This window comes from Phyllobates terribilis, unplaced genomic scaffold (assembly GCF_046119375.1).
Source record: "Phyllobates terribilis strain yellow unplaced genomic scaffold, ASM4611937v1 Scaffold_4__5_contigs__length_816908805, whole genome shotgun sequence".
Classification (NCBI taxonomy): domain Eukaryota; kingdom Metazoa; phylum Chordata; class Amphibia; order Anura; family Dendrobatidae; genus Phyllobates; species Phyllobates terribilis.
This window is the reverse complement of record NW_027362764.1, coordinates 518787538-518801231: the sequence shown is the minus strand read 5'-3', so window position 1 is coordinate 518801231 and position 13694 is coordinate 518787538. Positions and strand designations below refer to the sequence as shown.

Genomic DNA, 13694 nt, shown 5'->3' with positions numbered 1-13694 from the left:
TAGAAGATGAAGCACTGAGAAAACAGCTGCAAATGTATTTGAAATGAAACAAAAGTTCAGCTCTGCTGTGCCGAGTTAGTAATCATACACAGTTCTGCAGTAAGATCCAGAGAGATAAGTGTCAGTCCTTACATGTCTCACACTGGTAACTTACCCTTTTATTTAAATTAGCTCTGGAGGCAGATACTCAGGGAGAGCTATGTCAGGCCCATAGATCTTAACAGCGCATTTACATATTCCAGAGAAATTCACTTTTTTCTTAAGACATCAGATCACAAATATCAAGGTATCATTTTATTTCAGCCTGCTATGACCTAAATGCCCATATAGACCGTTTAGGAGGGTTGATCCTACCCAGATTAGTAATAAATGACAATTTCATAGATTTCTGTATGTTCTATTGGTAACATGTTCTACTAAATTCTATAGTAGCTAGTGGACTATGATCAAATCTACGCATATCAATACAATACTGCAATAAAAAGAAAAAAATATATATTTATATATGGCAAGGTATACATTAAAACCATGAACCATGGCATTAAGTTGATAACATATTCAACTGTATGTTGCACATAGGTTTGGCATGTAGGACCCTGAGCCACCAAGACTAGCTTCCAAGATCATACACTTTACGAGTAAGATTCTAGGGAGGTTATAACGTATTTCACTGTTAATTTATATGCTATAAAAAAATAAAATCTTGGTTTGCATCTGTCTAATTATTTTGAAACACCACCACTGAGATATATAGGTATAAATATAGCACACTATACACTAGCACTTAACATTACATCAAGATGAAGAAGCTGCTTTGACTCTAATAATGGGAACTAAATCCTAGAAATCTGAATATTGTACTTCCGCAACAAGAAAAATAGGGATGGCCATCTTACCTTGCTTTTGTATGAATACCCTGAGCAGCGGGTTGGCACTTGAAACAGCTTTGCAGAAATTATCATCATTGTTAATTGGAAGAAGATCACCATGGACATCGGCATAGCCAAGCATAACATCTACATTGGAGATATTGTGGATCTGAAGGAGAAGGTTGTAGAATTCCTCAAACGTCCCCGGCTTATATCGATTCAAGGAGAATCTTCGAAACTCTGCTCCATACTGAAAGCAAAAACACACCAAGTCCGTTACAACATGTTGATCAGTTTTGCATCTTCTAAATCTAAAAGCTGAACTTGTGGAAACTGCATCAGTTTTATATTTATTTTAACACTGAAGTCTATGGCAAACTGATCATAAAGGATGGTCATCTCATGTTGTATGTGAACGGATCCATTGTCTAACCACGGCACAAGTCCAGAACACTAGAACTGTTCAGAGTCGCCTCTTGTAAAAATAGATTTGTTGAAAGCTGATTTATATTTTGTATTAGTTTTCACCCCCCAAGTGTGCATTTGTAGAGGATTCAGTTTTTAATATTTAATTACCGTATATTCCGGCGTATAAGACGACTTTTGAAGACTGAAAAATCTTCTGTCTAGTCTGGGGTCGTCTTATACGCCGGTAATGCTTTTGAACTTTCAGAAATTGACATGCGGGGATACTCTGGGGGTGTTAATAAGCTGCCGTGGCCGTATCCCTGCCATGTCGGAGTTAATATAAGGTGGAGGGAGTTAAAATACGGCGGCGGTAGGTCCAGACAGTCAGCGCTTCTTTGCTGAAACTGACACATCGCTGCGTATTCCCAGCTCCGGACACAGCGCAGGACTTCTGTGCCGACAGCTTTCACTTGTCACAGAAGCGCTGCGCTGTGTCCGGAGCTGGGAAGTTCGCATCGCTTCTGTGACAATATATGAAAAGCCGGCAATTCAGCAGCGGCATAAGCCGGCATCCGACAATTTAGAATAGAAAGAATAGAGCTTCACACATAGATTAGATAGATAGAAACATGTCAGTCACATATATATGAAGTACAGTGACAGTATTGCTTACTGTACTTGTCATCTAGTGTTAAAATAAAGGATTTATTTAAAAAAAAATTGGCATGGGGTTCCCCTTAATTTTAGGCTCTAGCGGAGGTTAAGCAGACAGCTGGGGCAGATGTTTGAAGCCTGGGAAGGGGGTAATACCCACGGAGCTTCCCAGGCTACTAATATCAGCCCCCAGCTGAATACCTAGCCTTTACTAGCTATTAAAATGGGGGATCCCAAAAAAATGACGTGGGGTCCCCCCTATTTTAATAGCTAGCAAAGGCTAGGCAGACAGCTGGGGGCTGATATTAATAGCCCAGGAAGGGAGCCATGAATATTGGCCCCCTCCCAGGCTAGAAACACCAGCCGTCAGCCGTCCCAGAAATGGCGCATCCATAGAATGCGCCAATTCTGGCACTTAGCCTCGCTCTTCCCACTGCCCTGTAGCGGTGGCAGTGGGGTAATAGGGCTGGGGTTGATGTCAGCTTATAATGCCAGCTGACATCAAGCCCAGGTTAGTAATGGAGAGGCGTCTATAAGACACCCCCATTACTAACCCCATAGTCAAAGTTAAAAAAAACAAACACCCAGAATAAAGTCCTTTAATTGAAATAAAGACACAAATCTTTATTGTTCTAAATTAAACCATACTTACCATCACGCCCATTCCAGCTGAAGCCAACGATCTCCTGTAATAAAAATAAAATAATAAAGCAACCTCATCCTTACCTTTCCATGGTTCCCAGGACGGGTCCAGCTCTGCTACATCGAGATGACAGGCTGGACCGCAGCAGAACGCTGCCATCCAGCCTGTCAACCCGCAGACACTGAGAAGCGCAGGCATGCTTGCGCTCCTCAGTGTCTGACTGTGACGGCATCCAGATGAGCCGACAATGAACTCGGCTCACCTCCTGGACGTCCGTCACTGACAGCGTGGGAAACTTCTACTGCGCATGCGGGGAGCAGGAGAATTTTCCCACGCTGTCAGTGACGTGCATGAGGTGAGCCGAGTTCATTGGACATGATCTCGGCTCATCTGGATGCCGTCACAGTCAGACACTGAGGAGCACAAGCATGCCTACTCTTCTCAGTGTCTGCCGCATGGCAAGCTGAACGGCAGCGTTCTGCTGCGGTCCAGCCTGTCATGTGAATGTAGCAGAGCTGGACCGGTCCTGGGAACCATGGAAAGGTAAGGATGAGGTTGCTTTATTATTTTTCTTTTATTGCAGGAGATCGTTGGCTTCAGCTGGAATGGGCGTGATGGAAAGTATGGTTTAATTTAGAACATTAAAAAATTCTGTCTTTATTTCAATTAAAGGACTTTATTCTGGGTGTTGTGTTTTTTTTAATTACTTTACTAGAAATTCATGGTGGTCATGTCTAATATTGGCGTGACCCCATGAATTTCGGGCTTAGGGCCAGCTGATAATGCCAAGCTGGCCCTAACCCCTTTATTACCCAGTGAGCCACCGCACCAGGGCCCTGGATGAGTTGGGTACAGCGCCAGAAGATGGCGCTTCTATGAACGCGCCATTTTCCGGGGTGGCTGCGGACTGCAATTTGCAGCGGGGGGGGGGGCCCAGAAAGCTTGGGCCTCCCTGCGCTGCGGATTCCAGCCCCCAGCTGCCTAGTTGTACCTGGCTGGACAGAAAAATAGGGCGAAGCCCCACGTATTTTTTTTTTAAATTATTTCATGAAATAATTTTAAAAAAAAGAGCTTCCCTATATTGTTGTGTCCGGCCAGGTACAAATAGGCAGCTGGTGGTTGGGGGCAGCCCGTTCCTGCCTGCTGTACCTGGCTGGACACAAAAATATGGCGAAGCCCCACGTCAACATTTTTGGGAAAAATTAATTACAAAATTAATAATTTAGGGACTGCATCTTTATTAACCCCTCAATTGTCATTTAGTGTTAAAATAAAGGATTTTTTAAAAAGAAAATTGGCGTGGGATCCACCATCATTATAGTCTCTAGCGGAGGTTAAGCAGACGGCTGGGGCAGATGTTTGAAGTCTGGGAAGAGGGTAATACCCACGGAGCTTCCCAGGCTACTAATATCAGCCCCCAGCTGAATACCTAGCCTTTACTAGCTATTAGAATGGGGGACCCCCCCAAAAAATGACGTGGGGTCCCCCCTATTTTAATATGTTTATGAGTGACAGTTTTCCTGCTATATACCTGCATGTCATAAGAATTTAAATTAAAAAAAGGACAATGTTAAATTCAAATCTGTTTTTTTTTTATTTTTACCGGTGTTTGGTATGCGTTGGAAAAGGGGTAGTCTTATACGGTGAATATATCCTAAACTCGATATTTTAACAGGAAAGTAGGGGGGTCGTCTTATACACCAGGTCGTCTTATACGCCGGAATATACGGTACCAACAGATATGTGAACAAAGCCTCAGCTGGCACTCATTAGGGCACCCTTGTGGTGCTGCGAATAGAGGTTATTGGGATGTGACCTGTATTTGCAGGTAGATTTCACATAGACAAACATTTCCATGGAACAAAATCATGCCAAATCTCACCGCTCCATGAAAATGAGTGGTTTACATATGAAGGGTTAATATCCAGGAGCACATACAGCATGTGCGCTCTATCCCAGACCTACATATTGATTAATCACACATTGCAGAAGGTCGGCAGCCAAGCTCCATTAATGACCCAACCTAGAACTAAAAACCGAAAAAAAAAGTCCCTGTAAATATTTCAGTAGATGCAACACAACAGACGTTCACAAGCTTTGTTGTATTTGTCCTGATGAGTATGAGCAGAAAAGAGTGTACAAAGAACCCTAGAAATTATATAATGGACTCAATTAGAGTGACCATATATATGGAAATCATCACAATGAGGCTCCTCACTTCTTTGCAACAAACATTATCAGAGCAGAATAGGAAGCACAGGAGGCAAGAATATAGAAAAGCCGATAAACTAGGATGATCTCGTACCTGCATTTAGATGGTTTACAAAATGTACAAGGCAGGCTGTATGAACCCGCAGGGAACAGAACTTGGTTTTCTCCCCCCACCTGGAATCCCCCTGAAAAAGTAGCGCAAGAAAGAAGAAGTGTCCCAGAAACTGAACATAATGCTGTGCAGTGTCCCTATGGCAAGTCGTAACCGTTCCGTGGTTCGGAAACCCTGAAGCGATTAAAATAAGTGACCTGTCCAGTCTATATACTGGAAGGTATAGGAGTAAGAGCCGATGGCACAAAAATGCCTGAAAAGATGGCAGCAAAGTCGCTGCAGGATAAAGACCACCGTCATGTTCCAGAAACAACTTTACCTTAAAAAGCCCAACGGTGCGCCGACATCTAAAAGACCACGTGTGCAAAAAAGGTTACAACCACTTAGAAAGACCCAATGTACTAGACAACTACAGGCAGATAAGATGCCCTTGTTCTATCCCTGTCCCCTCCGATGTTCACTGCCTAAAATATTAAAACCATAGAAGATTCTAGCAAGAAAACATAAGGAACAAAAAAAAACAAAAAACACCACGTTAAATAATTTAAATATAGTATGGGCAGGCTTGTGCAAGAATACAGCTCTGAAGCTTTGGAAAAAAAAAAACAAAACACTGTACAACTAATCAGGCATATTGAGTAATACAAGTAGAGTTCATCTTGCTACACTCATCTCCTCATCTCGAGATATCTTGAGCCAAGAGGTAGGGAAGGACACATCTGTATATTTCATATGGACAATCATCTAATACACAGTTGTCTTTAGGCAGGAAGTTTGCACTAATGTTACCATTCCAGAGTACAATGAGCTTTGTGTATTCCCATTAGTAAGCACATACAATATCCTGACATAAGCAGAATCCAATTGTTTAGCAGATTATTTTACCATCTTGTAACATCACAAATACAGGGTAGATAGACTACATATACCGTGTATGGGTAATGAAAACTATACAATATACAGTAAAGGGCACAAGGACATTGCTATATGCATTAGTGATTTCATTTTGCCATAATAGGAATTTAAATGTATTTTTTCCCCAATTAATATAAATGAGTTGAAAATACAAAGTGCTTGAAAAACAAATTATGGTAACTTCACAATTTACCCCTTATTAAAAATACTCTGTTCTCAAAAACAGATATATACTGCACTGGTGACTGGTAACCAGGCCAAGGAGCAGTAAATCAAGAGGTGGCTAGTTTATTAAACAAGGAGCGCGCGCTTGCAATCTCGCTGCTATAAAACGTGGCTGGATCCAGCCAGCTCAGTGCCTCGCTGCTGTTCAGATGTTGCAGAGGTAACGTTGCCTCTGCTTCCAGTACAGGAGCGCGCACAGTTCAGGGCAGCAGTGCAAGCATTTGGCAGTCTCAAACTGAAAAGCAGGAAGGTGGGTAGCAGCATTGCCTAAACAGCCATCATGAAAATCACCCTTTTAGGCCAGGTTCTCATGATGAGAATTTGGTGCATATATTTTTCTAGTGGGTATTTTCATGCACAAAAGACAGTGAATTAAAGTTCCAGCAAATTGGATGAGACTTATGTAAATCTCATGTCCACTGTGTGGTTTGTTTTGTTTTGTTTTTACCGCTGCAGTAATTGACATGCTGTGGACTAAGAAAAAAAAAGAAAAATGCACAACAGGTCAATCTCACTTGCAGTAAATGTTTGATTTGGAAATTTTCTCCATAGGCTTTGATATGGAAAATCTGCATTTGTATTTCTAGTACATTTCTATAGAGAAAATAGTCATGTGTAGATTACAAGCAATTTTCCTCTATCAAAGTTTTATCAGAGCTAAGAAACAGCAAATATCCAAAACAAAGTAGAGATTTAAAATGTTAGATATTATACAAAACAAAAAACCTTACGTAAAAATACAAATAGCCTAAATTACTGTAGCCAGCTAGAGCATTGATGCCGCAGAAAATCAAACACCAAATACTCATCGTGGGAACTGATCCTATAAGACTCAGGTTAACTGTATTCAGGTTTCTTGAATAATATGGAACAATCAAAAAGGATACAATGCCTTTCTTAGCTACAAAGTAAAAAAAAAGTACAGGACAAGGAGCTTACGTTTCCCCCTGTATTGCCTTCAGATACATTTTTATTTATCAAAACAGAATTATGGACAGAAAAAACATCAATGATAAAAGTTAAAGGTTAAAATTTACGACTAAATGGCTTATAATAATTTAAAGGGTACTTCTACTTGTAAAGATCATTTTATAGTTTATAGATAATGTACGGCAAGTGAAGTGTTGAGCAGTCTGCTCCATGCTTTACTTCTCTTATTCAATTCATCCTATCAACCAATGAAGACTACATTTTGCAGAATTGAGTGAACTATAAAAACACTGGGTGGTGGGTCGCTGGCAGATGAGGTCAGCAGCTTGAGGAACAGAAAGACTAGTCCTATACAAAATAAGTAGAGCCATGTGAAAAGTAAGGCAGTATTCTGTATAACTAGACACTGGAGGTAAGAAAATACCATAAAGGCGTATTCCCAAAAGAGAAAATTGTCCCCTACTTTCCGCTCCATTCCATGCAGAGAGAAGGCTTTGCAGATCCTAGTGCTCAGTATTAAAAGCCCCATTCCTGGGCCTCTGCAGTTGGACCCCCCCATAATCAGTAACTTCTGGGGATAAAACTTTACACCGTTTCAAATTATTATGCAAATAATATTTTCTCAGATTTTCCCAAATTACCTATATAAAATTGCAGTCATTGTAATTTTCCAGTCAAATAATGTTATGTGCAGCATGAGACGGGGCATTATCATAACACATCTGCATCTCTGCCTGATATGGGCATAAAAGGGGACAACTTATGGTGTGGCACCCATGCTCCCCTGACCTCAACCCCATTGAGAACCTCTGGAGCATCATCAAAAAGAGTGTCTATGATGGCGGGAGGCAGTTCACATCTAAGCAACAGCTCTGGGAGGGTATTCTGTTCTCATGCAAAACAATTGAAGCAGAAACCATCCAAAGCCTGACAAATCCAATGGACGAGAGGGTTCAGAAGCTCCTTTCGAACAAGGGGTCCTATGTGCAAATGTAACATCACCTAGAATAAAGTTTTGAGGTGAAAACTGTTTGATTTCAGTTTGTAATAACCTGCTAATGCTTATTTCAAAAATGACCATTTTTTTGTTCTTTATTAAAATGAAAAGGTTGAAAACTCTGCTGTGCATAATAATTTGGAACATGCATTTTGAGTGCAGTTTGAGTTTTTTATTTTTTTTTTAAATATACTGTTATCATAGGCAGTTTGTACAAAAACCTTTCAATTGTACTCTAATAGTTATTTGACTGGAAAATTACAATGACTGCAATTCATATAGGTAATTTGGGAAAATCTGAGAAAATATTATTTGCATAATAATTTGGAACACAGTGTAAAGGGGTACAGTAAAACTTAAAATGGGGTAGTCTAATGAAGACAACAACCAGTAATATGCTTTGGTACACACAAGCTGTCCCATGTATTAGAAGGACAACTATTCATCTGAATGGGCACCATGTAATACTATTTTTCATCTGCAGGAGCTACTGCAGTGGAAATTCCTAGTTGGTCCCAGCTGCTCCAATAACAGGAACAATCCTCTAGTCTGTCAAGTCCATTTCCGGAAGGAGCCGTCTCATTATGAGCCATCCTTAAAGAGAAAAAAAAACAAAACCCGCAACCACCAAACACACACACACTGAACCTGGCTATAAATGTTGAGCACTTTACAGAAGAAAGCACCTATGCTTCTCTACTCCTGAATTACCCCTTTACAATAAATCATATGGCATTGCTTATATACAGTTATTTGCATACATAGGCAATTTCATACATTTCGATGCTAATTCTTTGTTACATACAAATATTTAAGAGGACGCCACAGCAAACATAGAAGATCGCAATGTAATTGTGCAATTAAAAACAGTAAAGTGAATTTAATTAACTTTTTCAAAACAGCTCATTAAGATCAAGTGCAGACTAATTGAGATGCATCTTAAATCTTGCTGAGCTGAAGAAATGAAGTCTCAGAATGTGTTCAGAGCCTCAAAAAAATAAAAAAATTAAAAATCAGGCAAGTCTGCCTTTTGCTGCATTCAATTTCACTTAGGTTTAATTATCTCTTCATCGGCAAGTTACATTGAATGCTGTTCCCTAAAGACAAGATCACCACAGGGCTGAAAGCGAACAATGAATCAGTGTTTCATGCTTGGTAAATGGTGATAAGAGTGGGGGGGCGGGGACAAAAAAATAAATACATAAAGTTATTAGCCAAAATAAATCAAATGTAAGTGTTGACGGGTGGTGGAGGGGTCCCTATCTGCAGCATGGTTGCTCAGCTCTTGGCACTGTAGGCATGCAGCTGGGGTCCTTGGTTCAAATCCCCATGTTTGCGTGGGTTTCCTCCGGATTCCTCCCACACTCCAAAGACATACTGATAGGGAATGTAGATTGTGAGCCCCAATGGGGACATTGATGATTAGGTCTGTAAAGCGCTGTGGAATTAAAGGGAACCTGTCAGCTCATACATACATGCTACCTATGGGTTGTGCACTATCAGCTCCTGGTGGCTTCTCCTGGCCCACTGACAGTGACTGGCAAGCCTCTGCATGTACGCGCACGGAGGCACTGTCAGGCAGGAAGAAGCTGCTGGGGACCCGCCTGTACGACTATAGCGTGGCTTGGTCCCCGGCGGTGATTAAAACTGTTTTTCTCTGAAACGCCACAGCATTTCAGAGTAAGACATACATGGCTGTGATCACACATGCCACGGTTTGGGCAGCATGCATCAACCAACAGGTTCCCTTTAATGGCGCTATATAAGTAAGCATAATAAATAAGATCTATAAATCTGGCCCTTTTTTGGGTCTACTAATGCGTAGAGTTAATACTTTATAACTACATTATCTAGAGGGAATAAGTTACTTTGAGAACCTTTGTTTTACTAGCTCTTCTAAACGCCATTAATATGGACCGACAGTGGCACGATAAGACCACCGATCAGAAAACTTAGCAGTGATCGTTTGGCTGCCTGGTCCCGATTACACAGGATGGTAATCATTCTCGGTGTATCTTTTTTTATGCTGCCCAAAAGATATTTTACCCAATGAATGAGCTTTTGCTTGTTCATCGATGGCAAGATAATCTTGAAATGAGCTTTAACACCCGTTCCCGATTAACTTTCAGTGTAAATGCCCCTTAAGGGTATATTCAGACTAACTTAATTTTGTCCATATTGAAAAAGGATAGCACACAGATCCAATGTTAGCCTATGTGCTAGGTCACATGAGCCTCTTTTGGACTCGGACCTCATTCTAGTCTAATTTACAGGCCAGACTAAAGCATGTAAACAGCAGGTAGCCCCTGCAGCCACACATGTAGTAATTTGAAGACATGTCCAGTCCGATAAATTAAGCGGATAATGTGAACGTCGCCTTAAACATGAACATTCAATCTCAGGTGAATTTTTTTTTTTTTTTTAAAAGGGAGAGTGGAGAAAGCTGCAGCTAGTTATCCTTTGTAGCAAGTTCTCTCTATAATAAACTTAATTTTAACAAAGATGTCAAAGCCTCTTCTCATGGCCCCCCATGCAAATTAGATTGTTGGCCTATTCCACCGGTATTTGTTGGTTCAGACGAGTTTAGTCTTAGGGAACATTAGTGTCTGACCCAAAACGCACTAAGTTTAGCCTATTACGGTAATTTAATTTACTACAAGAGTTGTCTGTTTTATACCATCTCCTTCATATATACCGTTCAGGACATCGGGGGTGGGGGTGGTTCTTCCTGCTCAGCAATAATGAAAAGCAGCTAGAACAGTCCCTCTCCCATTGGGTAGGGGGCTGGGTTTGAGTAGGTTCTCCTGGAATACTTCACTTCTTTTCTTAGCGATAACAGTCAAACTGGAAATCCTTATTGGAAATAAATAAATGGCCGCTCAAGTATTCTCAAGTTTTATCCCTACCTATCCCTTCTGAAATACAGAATTTAGCAACTTCCACTACGTATTGATAGATAATGGTTCATCAAATAGGCCTCACATTCAAAGCTGAAGGACAGGTTTTTTTTCTATTCACATTTACTATCTAAACAAGTGTACAAGGTATACCTTCCAGGATCATTCACACCTAACATTTCCTGAAAAGACAAAAAAAAAAAAAAAAAAAAAAATCTGTTGGATTATTCAAGGGAAAAATGCACAAAACTTGATATAAGCCAACAAAAATGGCAATAGCTGCTCTTAAAATGTAGGGAGACGAGGGGGCCTCAAGGCACACTTGTTCAGAATGACCTAATGGTATTGTGCAAGGCATAGATCAAGGGCTTTCTGTATTACAGGCATGGATCTGGGATATCAATTTGTTCTGTAGTGTATGCCTATTACTGCCCTTTCAAGTTTGAAGATTTCAGTAAGTAGCCATGAAGGCAAACCTGACCCTGGGAAGAGGTCTACAACGCATCTAAATCATTGAAGGAATGTATGAAAACTATAGATCTAAGAAATAAAATTAAAAATCACTTTAGAGCGCAGCAATATGAATTTACTTTTAGATCTTCCATCATTATACAACTAACGTAAATCAAAAATGTTGTATATGTGTATTTGATATGTTCTTTATTAACCTAGGATAAATCAATTTTTTCGATAACCAACTGCTGAATAGCAAGGGACAAAAATCAAGTTGGAAAGACTTAAAATTCCATCTTCTGGAAGCATACGAGACCTGCGAGAGGTCATCTGTTAGGAATATGCTTGTTGGGCTGATGGCTCACACAATGGCTTGTACATGGCGTAAGTGTGTTATACTTTACAAAGTAATGCTAAGTACTAATATTCTGTCCAAACCAGTTAGACTTTTGATGGTCGAACTCTCCACAAATCCTGGCTAATGATAATATCCTCCACACAACCTGAAGCCGCCAATTATCTAATGTAGTGTAAGATTTGTTCTTGGTTCACAAGCAAGTTAGTGGAAAGAGCATCCACTGACAGTGACCCCCGGCACCAGAGGGAACAGGGGTGGGCAGGGGCCTTCAGAGACAGGTGTGGCTCCAACCTGTGAGAGACAAGTATCAAACACGTATGGCATATTCTGTGGAGTCTTAAAATGAGAACACCCCTTGAACCATTGAAAATGCATTCACAACTTAGACAATTATGGCATATCTGTTAGTCATGCACTAGATGAGACATAGGTCACTGACACCCAATTCTGGGGACAAGAGCAACACCCGAAGTGGGCCCGCATCTATCACATATTTATGGTATATAGAGAAGGGTATGCTATATAGGAGCATGTCCAAGAAGGGACTACTCCTTTAATGGTCACGTATATCCTTTTATACCAAGATTACGTAAAACCACTATATTGTCTTCATCAATTGGTTACAAAACAAGACAAAAAAGAAAGATGAGAATCGATTCATGGCAAAAATTCAACACAAATTTTGGTTTAAGAATTTGCTGAACTTCACAAATTCGATCAATTTGCTATTCGCATTGCACAGATCTCCTAATTGCCATTTTACATATTGCACCAGCCAAAGAAGATCACATGACCTTGGGCAGGCATCCCCATAATGCCTTGCTCTTATCCACATGGTATAGCACAGCCAATCAGGTGAGACTATCAGTCTGTATAAAAGCAGAAGCAGGAAATGCACCAGTGAATCTTGATGGCAACTTGCGGTCACAGCTCAGGCTATCCATGGAAGTAGAGAAAGAAAGCTATAAAACTAGTAAAAAATAGTAAAGCTGCAGTCGCAAGTGGAGGCTTCGTTTTTTTTCCTCCTTCAAAAACGCTGTATTTTGCTTTTTCATTTCAAAATTATGTCAAACATTGCAGTTTTACCAAGATCTCGGCAATAACATTTCTAGCAGCTGCAAAATGTGAATGCAGCCTTAAAATAGTGAAGCTTAGAGTGTGAGGAAAAGGGAATAGCACTATACATGTGTTTTTTTAGAGCAATTGGACTCTACAAAATACTTTTATTCATCACAAATTGAAAGTTTTGAACTTGTCATATTTACCAATGTTAAAAAAAAAAGACGACGATTTTCTCATCTCTAGAAAGTAATTTATAAGTAATACAATGCTAGTGTACAAAGCAGCAGCATAGACTTTAGTAGCCAAAAAAAAAAAAAGAATCCACACAAAATGAGATCGAGATAGATGGATAGATAGATTATACACACACATGCATAGTAATGTTCAATTTCTTGAACTTTGAATATTCCAAACTCCTTTTAAAGAGCCACTCCAGTGTTTTGTTCTTTATTTCAGCGCTGGAGTGGTGCTACTAATCCAGGTTCCCTGACCCTAGTATTAGGATTTTCCAGCCGCTGTCTACAGCTCTTCCCAGTGCCGCCCCGGTCCTGTGGCGCCATATTGTGACCGGAACTTCTGATTGAATGGAAGTCAGTGGTATTGGACACAAGCTTTCAATTAAAGTCTATGAGAGACTGGTTCTGGCTCTAATAGATTTACATGGAGTTGTGACTTCTGGATCACCCAACACACATTATAGTGGTCCAGGCCGGTCACAAACTGCAGAAGAAAACCGGAGCGCCACTGATTTCAATATACCCAACATCTGTATAGGAGGTATTGAGGATAGAAAACATTCATTTTCCACTACCATCTCTCCATAGTTTACACAATGATCACGCAGTTCCCCACAAGTAGATTAGTCACCACTGTATATATACTGCAATACGGGTCTTGAAGTCCTCCCTGCCTCTCATACGTAGCTCCTGCTCCTTCTGATGCAGACCAGCTTCCTGACCT

At 40.5% G+C, this 13694-nt stretch overlaps 1 protein-coding gene across 1 annotated transcript in view; it reads right to left on the bottom strand.

The window, feature by feature from the left end:
- Positions 1 to 13694, bottom strand: part of PARD6G (par-6 family cell polarity regulator gamma) — a 91747-nt gene that overhangs the window by 63514 nt on the left and 14539 nt on the right. Inside the window, 1 exon segment of the mRNA XM_073678875.1 lies at positions 897 to 1119. Coding sequence (XP_073534976.1) covers positions 897 to 1119 — 223 coding nt within the window.